This window comes from Moschus berezovskii, chromosome 19, assembly GCF_049115385.1.
Source record: "Moschus berezovskii isolate FMDL1 chromosome 19, NW_MosBer_1.0, whole genome shotgun sequence".
In the NCBI taxonomy this organism is placed as follows: Eukaryota; Metazoa; Chordata; class Mammalia; order Artiodactyla; family Moschidae; genus Moschus; species Moschus berezovskii.
In genome coordinates, this window is record NC_142478.1 from 60,236,417 (window position 1) to 60,253,147 (window position 16,731).

The 16,731-nt window shown below is 36.2% G+C and overlaps 1 protein-coding gene across 3 annotated transcripts in view; it reads left to right on the forward strand.

The window, feature by feature from the left end:
* Positions 1-16,731, forward strand: part of TAOK3 (TAO kinase 3) — a 195,599-nt gene that overhangs the window by 152,243 nt on the left and 26,625 nt on the right. For all 3 annotated transcript variants that reach the window (XM_055405631.2, XM_055405630.2, XM_055405632.2), the window contains exons 14-15: positions 7,651-7,785; positions 15,730-15,966. In XM_055405631.2, coding sequence (XP_055261606.1) covers positions 7,651-7,785; positions 15,730-15,966 — 372 coding nt within the window. The remainder of the gene's footprint in view (positions 1-7,650; positions 7,786-15,729; positions 15,967-16,731) is intronic.

Here is a 16,731-nt window from a genome sequence, read left to right on the forward strand (position 1 = left end):
AAGTGAGTAAGGACTTGAGTCACCATTTCTCCAAAGAAGATATAAAAATGATCAATAAGCATATGAAAAGATCCCCAACATTATCAATCATTAGGGAAATTCTAATCAAAACTACAGTAAGATACCACCCATGTGTGTAGCCATCACACACATTAGAGTGACCACTGTTTAAAAAAACAGAATGTAACAAGTGTTGCTGAGGATATGGAAAAATTAGAACCCTGTTCATTATTGGTAGGGATTGAAAAGGGTACAACCACTGTGGAAAATTTTAATCCTTGAAAAATTAAAACTAGAATTACCATATAACCTAGCAACTCCACTTCTCAGTATGTATCCAAAAGCATTGAAAGCAGGGTCTCAAAGACATTTTTGTACACCCATGTTCATTGCAATCTTATTCACAAAAACAGCAGAGAGGTGGAAGCAATGTAAATGATGAATGAATAAACAAAATGTGTTGCATATGTACAATGGAGTATTATTCAACCTTTAAAAGGAAGGAAATTCTGCCATATTCCATTAATACAATGTGGTTGAACCATGAAGACATTATGCTAAGTGGAACAAATGTACCTGTCACAAAAAGACAAATGCTGTATGATTCCACTTATATGAGGCTCTTAGCATAATCAAAATCATGGAAAGTACAATGATAGTTACTAGGGATTTGGGGAGAGGATTAATAGGGAGTTGCTATTTAATGGGACACAGAGCTTCAGTTTTACAAGGAGAAAAGAATTATAGGGGTGATATGATGCTGATAGTTTCACAACATTATAAGTGTGTCAGCACTGAACCACACACTTGAAAATAATCAGGATGGTAACTTTATTTTACCACAGTTTAAAAAAGGAAAACATAGAAACAGGCTAGAAGAATAGAGCATGTTATATATATGTGCTTAGTTATTCAGTCATGTCTGACTCTTTGCAACCCCGTGAACTGTAGCTCCCTAGACTCCTCTGTTCATGGAATTCTCCAGGCCAGAATACTGGAGTGGGTTGCCATTCCCTTCTCCAGGGCATCTTCCTAACCCAGGGATAAAACCCAGGTCTCCTGCATTGAAGGCAGATTTTTTGCCATCTGAGCCATCAGGGAAGCCCATTGTATATAAAAACTTAAAATTAAATAATGGTATCTCTTCATGAAACCCATTTAGCCTTATACTTGGGGTTTAAAGACTTTAAACATAATAGAAATAAATTTTCCTAAATTTCATATTTGTTTTTTTTACTTGAATTCAAAGTTTTTCACTTGGGAACATAAATAAAGTAGGATCTTAAATTCTCAACAGAAAGTTAGGTAGTGGACCCTAGGAATGAGGAAACTAGTTTTAAGTTCTGTCTGCTTCTATTAGTTTTATTTTACTTTGGACAAGTTACAAACCTCTCCAAACCTCAGTTTTCCATCTGTAAAATAAGGAGTTCTTCTGTATGATTTACAACATTGTTTCCAGCTCTAAAATTTTGTGCTTCTATTCTGTAAATTTCATTTCTGTAAAAGAGTAAATGTCTAATGTTGACTTTCAAGCTGTTTGGTAAAGAGATGCCTTGATATAGAAAAGCCTATGTATCACTGAATTATCATTTTATAAACAATGTTCTACCCATTATCTCATTATTCTATTTTGGTGTCTTTTTTATACTTGTCACTATCTAAAATTATACTATGTTCAGTTCAGTCGCTCAGTCGTGTCCGACTCTCTGCGACCCCATGAATCACAGCACGCCAGGCCTCCCTGCTATGTACTAATTCATTATTTCATGATTTGGGTGTAAATTTCATCATAGCTAAAATTATGCTTACCTTGTTCTGTGCTGTACCTCGACAACTTAGAACAGTGCCTGGCACAGCATAGGCACTCAGTAAATAAGGAATGAGTAAATTAACAAACAAAAAATACACAGTGAATAAATTGCTTACCAGATACTAAACACCATGCTGTTTTGAACATAATGGTTTAAAAGGCTTGAATAATATTAAATATTATTTTTATGGTTTGAAAGACATAAATAGATTGTCTCCAATAATAGTACTCTTGATAATAAGAACTTAATAAATATTAAAATGTCAGAATAGGATGGGGAATTGTTTTGTTCCCCACTCTTGACTGTTACAATTAAGATTGCAGACATATGCTAAATTAGCCAAATCATATATATGAACAGAATGCCCATTTTATATAGGAAGTAAACTTACTTTTAAGGGCCATGTATAACTGTCAAGGGAGAAGGCAATGGCAAGCCACTTCAGTACTCTGGCCTGGAAAATCCCATGGACGGAGGAGCCTGGTAGGCTGCAAGAGTGTGATTTGCAACTGACTGTTCTGTTAGGAGGACAGACCTATCATAGATCAAGCCCAAAAAATACAAAGTGGGACACTGAAAATTTTCCTTTAACACCAGAATTTCAAGTTACTTCCCTCTCTACAATCTTTGCCTCTAGTCTGGTCTTTCCCTGGCCCTGAAGGAATCCTAATCCAATCTTTCTTTTGAACAAGAATGATTTGATAAGTCTAAAGGTATATTTTCTGACAAAATAAACTTTAGGCACTTACTTCTTTTCTCCATTCTAGTGTTGCCACACTGCTTTTTCCAATAACATGAATATCACTACGTCTCTAGACTGTTTGCTTCTCCAGGACACCTCTCTTCACATACCACCTAGCTGGGTGTCTATCACATTGTGCATGCATGCATGCTAAGTTGCTCAGTCATGTATGATTTTGTGCAACCCTTTGGACTGCAGCCTGCCAGGCTCCTCTGTCCATGAGATTCTCTAGGCAAGAATACTGCAGTGGGTTGCTGTGCCCTCCTCCACAGGATCTTCCTAACACAGGGATCAAACCTGTGTCTCTTAGTCTACCTGCATTGACAAGCAGGTTCTTTACCACTAGCACCACCTGGGAAACCCCTATCACATAGTAAGCACCCAATAAATGTTTTGTGAACTAACATGAAGATGAACTTTTATGGGACACAACTCTACACCTCAGTTCTTGATTATTCACAAGTGAGTCCAGGGCAAACTCTTAATCCAGATTGTTTTTTTTGCTGTAGCCTAGGCTGCCTCTGAGCCTCCACCCTACACCTTAAAACCATTGGGTATACAGCGGTAGCAAGCAGTTTTTAATATTGTTCTAAGCAACAAAAGTCTATTGTTTTTAATTTGTCAATTGAAAGGTATATTTTTATTTTGTTAAAGTCTACAATCAATTATTTTTGCTTGCTGCTGTCTTCTGTTAATATAGATCATGAGATTTATGTATTAAAATTCTTTGTTCACTAATCAATTTGTTGTTTCCAGTATGCCTAATGAACTCTAGTCATCATGGCCCCCGTTTAGAGATCAGTTTTTTTAAAAATTGTTCTCTTCTAACTCCTAAAGCTTTCCTTGACCCTTCCTATTAGTCAATATTAGTGAGGGGTTTTTTTCCCCTTCTTTAAAAAAAGAACAGCTTTCCCCATTTTCGTGAGAGGAAAAAAGAAATGTCCTTGAGGGGATACGATGTTCTAGTTTAATTTTCACTTGCTTCAGTGGCCTTTCCTATTATTTTTGCTGAAGAGCGGAGCAGTTTCTTTGACTCTTCAACTTGCATTTGGCCAGGTAAAAAAATTAATATATGGAAGATAATGTTTCTTGAACAGAACAGTCATACAAACCACCCCTCCACGGTACCTTCTTTCAGTGTTTTGCCAGTTATTTTTTCTTCCTAACAGCTATCTTTCCAGGTGAAGACACCCTTTTCCATCTTCTCCCCTTCCTCTAGCCCCAGGTTTTGATAGCTGCACCTGCTTAGGCAATCATTTAATCATTTTGAAATGAACCAAACAAAAGAGATGGTGAGTTTGCTGATCCGTTCTCCACAGAGTGAAAGGTATGGGAATCTATAAAAAGACTTCTCATCACCAGAAAAAAGAGCCATTTTTAAATCCCCTCCAATCCCCCCATGTAAAGGTGTGCTTGTGTGTGTGTCACTGTTTTGCAGCTTCCTTAAAGTACAAAGTGACAGGTATTTTATGAAATATGAATTCGGATTCTGTTAAATAATTTTTAAAAAGTCACTTTCTCAGAATCTTCTCAGACCTATATTCTTGAGTTTATTTATTCAGCAAACATTCTTTTAATGCCCGCAAAATATCAAGCACCATGATAGGTGCTGCAAAGACTGAGGTTTTTTGAACCACATTTACTCTGCCTTCAGAAAGCTCACAGTCTCATGCACAGATGAGTGTAAGTATGATGCGGAGTGTGATAAAGGTATACCGAAAGCATAACAGAGTCCAGTGAAGTAGTTTCCAAGATTAATTTCAAGTTAATCTAGAAACTCTGAGTGAGTGACCACACCATATCACTTCAGAAGCATAAATAGTCAGACATTTAGGGGAAAACTTCTACATAAAAGTGAAGCCTTTTGTCCAGGGAATAATGGTAAAGTTTTTAATCTGAAGAAATTTTATTTCTTTTTATAATGAAAGAACACTATAAATTTACTTAAAACTGGTCCCAAAATTGGACCAGAGAGCTATTTTGCTTGTTACTGGATAATAAGATTTTAAGGATAAATTATAAGCAAGTCATATATATTGTCTTGGTAAAGTAAAACATGATATTTGTTCTTAAACTTCTAAAAATCATTCTTAAACATCAGAGAAGATGTTGGCCCTCTCATCTTCACTTGTAAATCACATGCAGTGGGGCTTAACTGCATAAAATAGCAAATTGACCCTCTCCAGTATTGATCTTAAAATGTGTTCAGGTCGGAAACTCTGGGAGGCAGGTACAGTCATTCTCAAAGGGGCTGTGCTTGAAGGGGTGATATAACCAACGGAATACATACCCAATAAAGCTGATAGTTTAATCTATTCTTACTTGCTTTTCAAGTCACATTGCCCTAATTTTAAAATTGCTTTATTATTTAAGTTGTCTGTAGAATTTTGAACTTCAGGCAGTGGTGTTGAATATTTTAAAATTTATCCCTGTGCTCTTGAAGTGGATATCCACTGTTAGATGAAAATACTACCTCATCCTGTGGTCTCTCATATATTCGGAGACTTTTAATGTTTGTGATCTCTGTTACAAAGCTACTACAGGAACTCAGAATTATTTTATAATTTTTTTTTAAATGGGGATGAACACAAGGGATTATACTTTTAATATTATTTATTATACTTAAAGTAGATTAAAATTTTGGACCTATTCTCTCAGACTAAGTTCTAAAATAGCATTATTTTTTTTAAATATGCCATAGTGGGTTATTTAATTTACTACATGTCAACTAAAATCACTATGATTTCAAATTTTAATTTTTCCAGTGTATTTCAGTATCCTTGAGTTTAAAAACTTAGCTAATATGATGTGACTTTTAATTTGATAAGCAGAGTCCTAACCTACAAATGTTAATTTTTATCTGAGAGAAAATTATTAGAAAATTATATAAAACTAATATTAGAGTTATACTTATTTGCACATGAATGTGTTCTGTTTTATTCTGTTATGTGTATAGTGTGGATTCTAGTGTCACTGGTTAACTTTGTAAATCAAGTTATTAAAATTTGAAATTTAGCTGCTGCCACAGCATTGAAGAGTTCCCTATCAGTAAGTGTACTTAGCTAACTGATACCAAAACTCTGACCTGTAAAATCACAGGCCTCTGCTGAGCCTATCTCTTCTGATTGTTGGCATTTAGAAGCTTATTGCTTTTCTGGGATTATAATATTAAGTAAGGTTGATTTTGGAGTTAATATTCAGAATAAATATTTATTAATAAATAATCTGAATGGCAGTAGATCTCAGGGCCTTCATCTTTAAACCGTAAATCTAGGTGCATATATCCTGCACCTAATCTCTCTTTGCCCAATGAAATAGAGTTTAGATTTCCAAGAAAATAATAAAATTTTAAGTTGACCCATCAAGTATTTTTTTTTACAAATTTCAAAAATATGGGTTGAGATGCATCTTAATGTATAGCACCATCTAATAGAATTTTCTGCAATGATAGAAATTATTTATGTCTGCAGTATTCAATATGGTAGCCATAGTTAGTAGCTGGCTTGAAACATACCTGTGTGACTTAGCAACTGAATTTTACATTTTATTTGATTGAAGTATTCATGTGACTAAAGCCTATCTTATTGGACAGCATAGAGGTAGAACACCCCTCAAATTTGATATATATGCCTTCAGTAACATTAAAGGTACTTTCATTATTTGAAAGCAAAATAGGCCACAATATAGTAATTCTGAAAAAAAAATCTAAATATAGATGTAATGGTAGATACCCTCGCAACATTCTGAAGCATCCTAACTTTATAAAAGGGAAAAGTAAATTAGCCCAATGATAAATTTAATCATGGCTCTTCTCTTTTACTTAGAAACCTGAGTGTAAAATTTAATTTTCCTCAAGGAGTTTATATGTTTTGACTTGTCAACATTTTATACTACATAATAAAATTTTGTGTTTTTTGAACCTCTTTATAATTTTACTTCCTGAAGAAAGAGCAATTATAAAAGATTCCAAATAGTCAGAGACAGAATACAAAACTGACTTCTCACAATGGTTTCTCCTAAAACCCCAGAGCAATAAGAGAATTAATTTTTCCTTCTCCGTCCTGAACATGTAGTATTTGAAAATCCCCCATGGTTGTACATGTTTCTGAGTTATTACTTATTATAGTATTTTTTTTTTGAAAGGTTAGTGCTACTTACTGACTGACCACTTCATCTTTTATAGAGCAAAGCATCGCCCTTTGAAAGCATTTTCCCCTTTAAAAGTCATTTCAATGGCATTTAAGAAACATCCATTATTATCCTTCCAGGGAATGTTATTTTTCACTGGGCATTACAATAAGATTAATCATCTTTGTCCGTCAAGAAGCACAGACTTGATTAAATCAGTCAAGGACATTAAATTCCAGCTATATTCACTCTTGTGACCATACCGACACAGAGTTGAGGAAGAATTTGTGAAAGTATCATTTGGTTAAAATTGTGTGCCTGTCTCTTTAAATCTAAAAAAAAAAATCCTTTCAGAAGCTGTAGAGAGAAGGTGCTAGAACTGTGTACGATCATGACTGGAAAGCAGGATCCCTCAGTGACTGCCGAATCTTCCCAGCACAAGATAGAGAGGCAGTTCAGCACAAGCCTACACTGGTTCTAGGCAGAACGATGATCCTACCGAACAGATTTCAAATAAAATTAAATTGAGAAAGCAGATCTTTCAAGGGAATGAGGCGGAGGCTCGCTTTTATGTTAAAAGCCACCAGCATCCTCCTTGCTAGACATGGACATGACATTTTTAAAGGAATTATTTGGTTACAGCGTTTTAAGCAAACTGTTCTAAGGAGTCTGTACATTGCCTTGTTTTTTCTATTCTTTTTTTCTTTTGCATATATGTAATTCTGGAGGTAAAGAAAAAGCCTGCCAGGGATTCAGAAGGCATCCCACTAGCGATCAGCTGACATTCCTAACTGAAGGCTGCAATGTGTTGCTTATTCATTTTGTACCGTGGGAGCTGCGGGGACTAGCAGAGAGCTAAACTATGCATTTCAAACAGCAGTGCTTGTGCAGAAAGAGGGGTGAGAGAGAGGCAGCCGGCGAGGAAAGAGCACAGCTGGACTTTCTCCTTGTTTTTATCCATTTCTGCAGGATCATGTATTCATAAGGGATGAGGCGGGCCACGGCGATCCCAGGCCTGAGCCGCGGCCTACCCAGTCAGTTCAGAGCCAGGCCCTCCACTACCGGAACAGAGAGCGCTTTGCCACGATCAAATCAGCATCTTTGGTAAGCAAACACCCCTCTACCCACCTTCCCTTCCTTCCCCTCCTCCCCATCTGGCAGCCTCTCGCCCTCCCTGAGCCTCTCTCGGCTTCATGGTTGGGAGGAAAGGAGTCAAGAATGTTTTCTCCCTCCTAATAATTTTATTCATTTTAGAAAAAAATCTGTTGGCATAGCAACCTGATCTCAGATATTTTAGCATTGTCTACAGCATGGCAAAAAAAACCCTTTGTGTGTGTGTCTGTGTGTCTGTGTGTGTATTTATATATGCTGTGTGTGCAAAATAAAAGGCCTTTGAGATAAAGTTGCTAATGTATCCAATTTTGTAAAAGCTTTTTGTCTTTTCATTGAAATAATAATGCTAAAAAATATTTTAAAGGTATTGGATGTGTGTGTATGCAGAGTACTATGCTCCTTTTTATATAGATGCATGTGTGTCTATAATGTGTATACACACATCAAAAGATAAAACACAATTTAAAAAAAATATATATATATATATATGGTTGCTGGCTAACGTATATAACTGTAGGAAATAAGATACTTGCTTCCCAGGGATGGATTGCTGGTTCGTTCTGGTTCATTCATTTATTTATTGCAACAATGGTAGTGGCTGCACTTCCCCATTTAACCCCTGAAGAATTTCCTGGCACCCGTAGAGCAAGAAGGGCTTTGTAAGAGAGGGTGGGGACGGTTGTGGGAGCAAAGATACTGTAGGATCCTTCAGCATTTTTACTATTGCAAATGTGATTGCTGGATGCCCTTGTAGTAGCAAAAGGGGTGTGTGCTGGAAGAGTTAGTTTTCATGCCTCCTCCCCTCGGCCCCCCACGCGTGCGCGTGCGCACTCACAGTCACACACACACACACACACATTCACATCGTTTCATCCTTGGCACTCTAAACTCTCTTTAATCTTTTACTTCCAAATCTTACGTCTCAGCCAAAAATATTATTGAAATATTAGTTGTTTTGCCTGAATTGATGTTAGAGGTCACATGGGCAGGAAGAGTTAGTGTACACTGCCCGGCTATTACATTTAGAACCTATGATGACATCATCCAAGGCCGACCCAGAAATGATGATTTTTTTCTTGTCCTATTTTTAAAATCTGATTTCCACTTTTATTTCTCAAGTGTTTTAAAAGGCTTCATTTATCTTTGGGGTTGATAATGGATTGTAATTTTGAAAAACCCAAAATATAAGGAAAATGTAAGATAAAGCACCTACATATTGCTATGCCTGCTGCTGTCTAAAAGCAAGCAATTTAATTTAGGCTGCTTATAAATAAGCCTGCCTTTAAGTTCCTTTGTATAGAAGTCTCTTGCATTTTCTTCAGTGAACTATTTTTCATTTTAAATGCATGCTGTACTGTGTAATGAAGATCTTAAAATGTCCACTCTGTATTTGCTAATGATTGTTTAAGCCAACTATAAAACATGCTTTGAGTCTAAATAAAGTATCATGAAATTATTAAAGAATAAATACCCTCATACCATGATACCTGATAGAAGAAGAAATATGGTGTGTTTGGAATATGATTACTTATCACTGACTCTTGTGAAACTTGTACCTTTATCCAGACTCATGCATGTTGAAATGAGAGGAGAAATGAACAGCCCTTGAGATTCAGAGCCCCATAAGCAGGTTTTGAATATTTGAAACAGACATTGTACCAAGTGGGTTTTCCCTCTCTGGGACAGGTTCTCTTCTTCTGTCAACTTGCCACACCCTCATTCCCACATCATATATTCATGACCTCTCCTGCTGCCCAGGAAGATCACTACTGCCATGCCAGAATGATCTCACGCTTGCATTTGTGGACTCACCCAGGGCTACTCTGTGTGTACATCAGCCATCATTCTCCCTCTCTGTGGATGATGAAAGCTGCTTTCCTACTAGGCCATCTCAGGGCCACAGGCAGAGTCCTTAGGAATCCTTCTGAATCCTGTAGACTTCCTAGTGCCCATTCAGAGAACAGCTGGGATCAGTCTATCCGATGGACTTTTGATTTGCTAGAAGGCCCCTGCATCTGCATTAAGTTAAAAACAGAGTGGCTGATAGGCTGTTTCTGTAGTCACAGAATAAGTTGGTTTATGTGTAAAATCTTCTGCAAATGTGATCGTTTGGGAGTCACAGTGGGATTGATGGAAGTTTATTAGAGTTCAGCGGTATTTGTATTTAATGGTTTTTAGGGGGGAAAAATTAATGAAGGAAAAAGTAGTATGGTGTTGAGTTGTTCCATGTCCCATTTTGGACAATCTGACTGTTGATATGGATATTTTAATGTGTATTATCGATTACTACAGTTCTACTATCCATTATACTATTTTAAAGGCTAATTCCAATAGGAATATGTAAATCAGGATACTGGAACATCAAAAGGAAGTATCTAATTTTAAAAAACTTATCTCACACCTTATTTTTTTTTGTGGATCTCTACTCAAATGAGAAAGTCTAAAATTCCTTAAAATGACATGAAAGTAAGAACAAGATCATGGAAAAATGAAAGACTGGGGTTTAAATAATCAAGTTACTGTTGAAACTTCACTTCTCATAGTTAGTAGAAATACTATACTGATTTATTTATTTTGGTCTTACTCTTTCTTTATAACATTCTAGCAGAAGTGTTAGCAAGCCATAGAGTGATCTAAAAGTGAACAGCAAAAAGAAAAAGAATTTAGAAGTTAGTTTTTCAGTTACTAGATAAATGAGTGATGTCTGTTTTAAAGAGACTTGCAAACTGATTTTTAAAAAATAATTGCATTTCCTCAAATTTGTTTTATCAGCCTACCTCTTCTGCATAAACTTGTGAGAGGCCTAGCTCTGTGGTTTTTCCCCTTAGCATTTCTTTGTACGTTGTGCTTTTGAATAGGGCTATTGACAAATATATTAAGCCAGGGATCTACAGGCTTTTACTACTAGATATTTTTATTATTTTAGCACCTTAAAACTGAGTTGTTTTTTTTTTTTTACATTATCATGGACTGTTGCACAATTGCATTTGTAACAAAGCACCTGGATGCCAGAGTAAACTCTAAGGAAACTTGACAGATGTATGTGTGTGTGTATATATATATACACACACACACACACACAGAGATATATGTATATAATTTAAGAGCAGAGGTTATTGACCTTATTTTTAAAAATTAGAAGGAAGGGCATTTCATAGAATCTCTTTTATTTTATCCTTTCTCTTTTTCTGTAAGAAAGTTCATACTGGGCTGATTTGTTATCTGAAGAAAGGAGTTATTTATATAGTTCTTCAGAATTACTCAACTGACTTCTTGGACTGTTTGAGATGTGCTTTCCTTGAGTTTTTATTATTGGTGAATGGAAGCCCTAATATTTTAATTAGATTAGTGACCCACGAGTATGTTTTCAGCTGTTGTTATATCTGATGTCATTTTTTAAAATTTCATACTGTCCTGGGTCCCTGGCAGTTCCCAAGTAAATGTTAACTATAGAGAGCACCAAGGCCATTCTACAAGATAGTTCAGCCTCTGTCTGGCCTTGTAAAGGAATTCTTACTAGAATGCAGTGGTCTTGCTACATGTGTGGATTTATGTTAGAATGCACATTAGGGAGAGGGGTGTGAAACTCTTAATTTCTAATCTCCAGGAAAGCATGTGAGAGAAAAATGATTATTGTTATATCCATTCAAATATAGATTATTGTACTTTGGTTTTACCAGATTCAATAGAAAAGCTCATATAAAAATGAAATCTTCACTTGATTTTTAAAAATGCAACCTAATCATTGAGCTGACTGTGAAATTGTGTACCTGAATGAGTTTGATAGACAAGCATAAAAACACTAGAACCTCAGCATAAATGTACCAGAGGCTGCTTATCAAAATATTGCACATCTCCTCTTTTCCTTTTTCTTGGGTTTTTAATCTCATTTAGATCATTGCTGATACTATTTTTCAATTGTGCTACCGCCCAACTCACGTGACCATAGTCTCTCAATAAAAGTGTTGAATAAATGAATGAATAAGTCTCTTCCAGTCTTCTTATCACAGGAGAATTTGGATTTATAAGTGTGCATTTCAAAGCTCCTTACATCAGTTTTTCTGTATAAGGCAGAATTGCCTGTGATCAGTCATTACTTTAGTATGAATTTGAAACATTTTTTTCCCTGGGTATAATATAAAGAGTGGAATGACAAATTTCTGATGCCAGTATGTGACTCATTCTATTCAAGAACTTGCTATAAAGTTCATTTGTTCTCAGTGCTGAGGTGGCCAGTTTTATTATATATGTTATTTTGATTCTTCCACATAATTAATCTTGTAAGTTGGCTTTGATCTCTTAAGAGGGTAACATTATCAGCCACCATACTCCTCTTTTATCTTTAGTAAGTTGTTTATTAGTCTCCTATTGCAATGTTCTGTACTTGGGATAGGCGTAAAGTACACTTAGGATGAAGTGGTTTGTTTTAGGGCCAAATTTTGCTGGAACAAGTAGGGTAGAATGCAATGGCTACAGAAACTTTCTGAAAAAAGTTCAGTCTTCATTTATGTTTTTTTATTTTTATATATTATTCCAGATATATGAAATAGCTAATTCAGAGTCAGAAATTATATATACTTATAATCCACAACCTGGATACAGGAACAGTTTTATTGTTAAATTTGTCCTTTCTCTTGGATCCACTTCTTTTTTTAAATGTTTTATTGGAAGATAATTGCTTTACATTATTGTGCTGGTTTCTGCCATGCATCAACATGAATCATCCACAAGTACACATATTTCCCCTCCCTCCTGAACCTTCCTGCCACCTCCTACCCTATCCCACCCCTCTGGGTTGTCAAAGAGACTGGGTTGAGCTGTCTGTCACACTGCAAATTTAGATCCACTTCTATACTGTGTCTCCATCACCAGAAATGCTGAGGGGAAAAAAAATTACTCTTAGTTTGGCAGAAGGAAACCAACATATATTCAACATCTCCTATGTGTCAGACACCTTGCTAGGCACAAGTGTTATCTCATCATCGCAGTAGTTCCCGTTTACAAATGAAGATATTGTTAGACTTCAAGAATTTATGTAATTTGCCCAAGATCAGTTATTTAGGGAGGGATGGAATGAGATTTATCTCCCAGAAACCTATTTAATGTAGTAAGATGATACTACCCATTTTTCATTGATCACATTTTTGAGGCTATCATTGTAAAAACCAGTCAGTTACATTTTGATAACTTTTTCAAATCTTCAGAGTTATTCAGTTTGTAGTTTAGACTTACCATTCTCTCCAGCTCTCACTCTTTTGGGTGTTTGGTTCCCTCCATTACTTCATAACAGAAAGTTTCATTTCTTCTCTGCCTTGGTGATATGAATTTCCTCAGTCAATTCAAGAGCCTAGGACCTTAGTTCAAATCCCAGGCTTTATGAAAATTAAAGAAATAAATTACATGTGAAAGCACATTGTGTAAACCATAAGGCATGATTAAAATTATGAGCTATTTTTAATTGTTGACCAGATAGTGTATTTATAAAACATAAAGTAAAAACTTAAACTGAACACATAACTATAATAATGTTTTAATGTATTTCATGTTATACTTGATAAGTGAAATATCATTATACTTTTATTTAAAGTCATCTATGTAGCTTGAGCATGGAACTCTAAAACTCAGTATCTCTAAAGGTACCTGAAAGGACAATTACTTTGAAATTTAGAAATTATGGTTGTAACAAATGAAAGGTGATATTAGGAGTTTAAGAAAGTGATTATCCAAATTATGGGATGCATTCACATTTACAAGCAAAATGTCTCCCCTGACATTCAGTGATGTACAATGATAACATGGTGAGCTTGTAATTTGTCTCTGCCACATGCTTATATGATCTGGTATGTGGTAGGACCACTCTCTTCACAGGGACTCACCCACCAATTAGGATAGAAAATGTTCTTGACACAACTCATTTCTATTTTATCTTGAGGCTGCCTGGTTTAGGGGAGTGGCCATCCTGAGAATATTTTATTGACCACAAGCCAGTCCAACAATGTGCTGGCAAGTTTTAAATGTGTAATGATGGCTGTATGTAGAGTGTGCCATGCCTCAACTTTGAGAATCTGATTAAGGAAGGGATGATCAAATAAGAAAAAAAAAAATTAATGTGTGAAACATGTCTCAAACTCATTACCCCGAAACAGACACTTTACTGCCATATTTATCTGAAAAAGAAGTGAATGTGAAAAGAACTAAATGGTATCCTTTCAGTTGATAGGAATTTTTTTCCTCTATAATTGAACTTCAGAAAGACACAAGAAAGTGAAACATATACATATATTTCAAACTAATTCTTCCTTTTATCATGAAATAAGTATGTGTTAAAGAAAATAATGATGGCAAAACAGATTATTTGCTTTAAAGCGTCAGGTGCCTCTTTGGTGACGCTATCCTGTTTTTTTGGTTTTTTTTTTTTTTTTTTTTGGTCTTGAAACATCTTCCGCTCTTATTCTTTATTCCTAAAAAGTGTTGTCCTTTAGAAAAGAAAAATGAATATGAGAAACCTAGTGTTAGATTCAATTGGAAAGATTTCAGAGTTTGCCTTCTGTTTAATGGTGTACTTTGATAATGCTATCCAGTTACAGAACAGCACTCTCTTGATAATAAGGACTCAATGAAGAATGCATGGACACCTTCTAAAAAGAGCAAAGAAACAAACTGTCCTTTGTACAAAATGTACTTTGACCCATTAAATGAAAACAGTAGAGAGAATTAAGAGCAGCATGAAAATTTCCAGTAAAACTTGTCAGCTGGTTAGTCTGGGGAGAAGTATCTTACAGTAGTAGATTGGAATGACTGAATTATATAGTTTAAAACAAAGTTAAAGTTATAATTATGTAATTAAGACTTTCTACTAAACTAGGGGAGATTAGAAGGAAGTGACCAGAGACTCTTAACAGGACAGTAATGAGGGGTTGTAAGTTGAAGAAAGGACTGGAAAATCAGAAAAGGTTTAATAGAAACAAGAGATGCTGAAATTTACACTTGCAGTCTTCAGTTTGTTGGATAGTCACTTGAGAGTGGGTTAAAGAAAAATTACTAAGAAAAGTAGCCATCCCAAAATTACAGGAATCTTTTCTCCTCAGAGAGCAAGTGAGTGTTTATAATTGTTAATATCTCTTTTGTGGGGAAGGGGGAAGAAGGAGATAGATGATTTAAAAGGAAAGAGCTTGCTCTCACTCTCAGTTCATATTAAGAATCAGAAATAAATCTCATTCAAACTATTTTAAAAGGATATTCAAGATTCCTATGACTGTTAGAGATGTGATCTTTAAAAAGAAACAAATAAGCAGTATGCTATAGTGCAGTGCCTCCCAACCAGAGAGAGATGCCCACCAGGGGACATTTGGCAGTGTCTACAAACATTTTTAATATTGTCTTGACTTGGGACATGCTGCTGGCATCTGTTGGGTCAGCCAGGGATACTGCTAAACATCCTAAACGCACAAGACAGCCTCTCAAAACCAAGATTTATCTGGCTCATTGTCAGTAGTGCTGAGGTTGAAAGATCCTGGTGTAGTGGAAATAGCATGTGCTGTTTCTGAAATCAGATAGAAATGGGTCTGCATCGCAGCTCTAATCTTTATTAGCTATATGACCATGAGGATATATATTGTGATATATCAAAAATATGTGAATATTTTTGGCTGAATGGATGCATTAATTTCCTTAAGTCTCAATTTCTTCATCTATAAAATGGTGGTGGTAACAATACTTCATGAGTGAATAGAATGAACAAGTGAATGAGATGGTTTGTAGGATTAGAGATGACCCAACACAGTGCCTGGAACTTGTGTGAGTGTTCAGGAAATAGTAATTGAACTGATGCTGACGATGGTAAATAAAATTCTACCAGAGGGTTCTTCTGCTTTGCCTGAACATTCCTCTTCCACGAATCTGGTAACCTGAGTTCTGTTCCCCAACCCAAATCAGGTTACACGACAGATCCATGAGCATGAGCAGGAGAACGAGTTGCGGGAACAGATGTCAGGTTATAAGCGGATGCGGCGCCAGCACCAGAAGCAGCTGATCGCCCTGGAGAACAAGTTGAAGGCTGAGATGGACGAGCACCGCCTCAAGCTACAGAAGGAGGTGGAGACACATGCCAACAACTCGTCCATCGAGCTGGAGAAGCTGGCCAAGAAGCAAGTGGCTATCATAGAAAAGGAGGTCAGTATACACACTCATGCCCTCGTGCCACAGCAAGCCAAGCCTGTCCCAGTCAGCCACATCCTGTGAGCAGGAGGCAGGTGTGATGTGCTTTTTGGTGACGGAGGAACAGGGTTGCTTTGGGGAAGGGGGTCCAGGTTTTATGAGGCTACTTAAATTTGTCATTAAAAGTTCAAATAGTAACTAAAAGTATATATTGCATCCTTGTCTATTCAAATGTATTCTGAGCATCAGTTCCCTGATGGAGGTATGATACAAATAAAAAGAAACAAGATGCTTCTATCCTATGGAAACTTGCACCTTTCAAGTCTGTTACTGTGCCTCATCCACAGTTCTCTTCAAAAGAAAACTGCTCTACAGATAGTCCCTTTTAGTGATGATTGGCCTACGAATGGGCACCTGACCAATGGCAGCAAATAGTTGATCTGGCTACTGTTGGGTCTTCTAGGAACATCTTTCTTCCCCATCCAGGTTCTAAAATAATTTTAAAAACAGACAAGATGAGGGACTACCCTGGTAGTTCAGTGACTAAGACTCCATGCTCCCAAAGCAACGGACCCAGGTTCAATCTCTGGTCAGGGAACTAGATCCCACGTGCTGCAACTAAAGTTCCCGCATGCCACAACTAAGACCTGGCACAGCCAAATAAATAAATAAATATATATTTTTAAAAGACAGGAAGGTAATGCAGATAGCCAAAATATCACTTTATTACCAATAAATGTTAAAGAAGTGATTTATATCTGAAGGGAAATGGGCCTAACA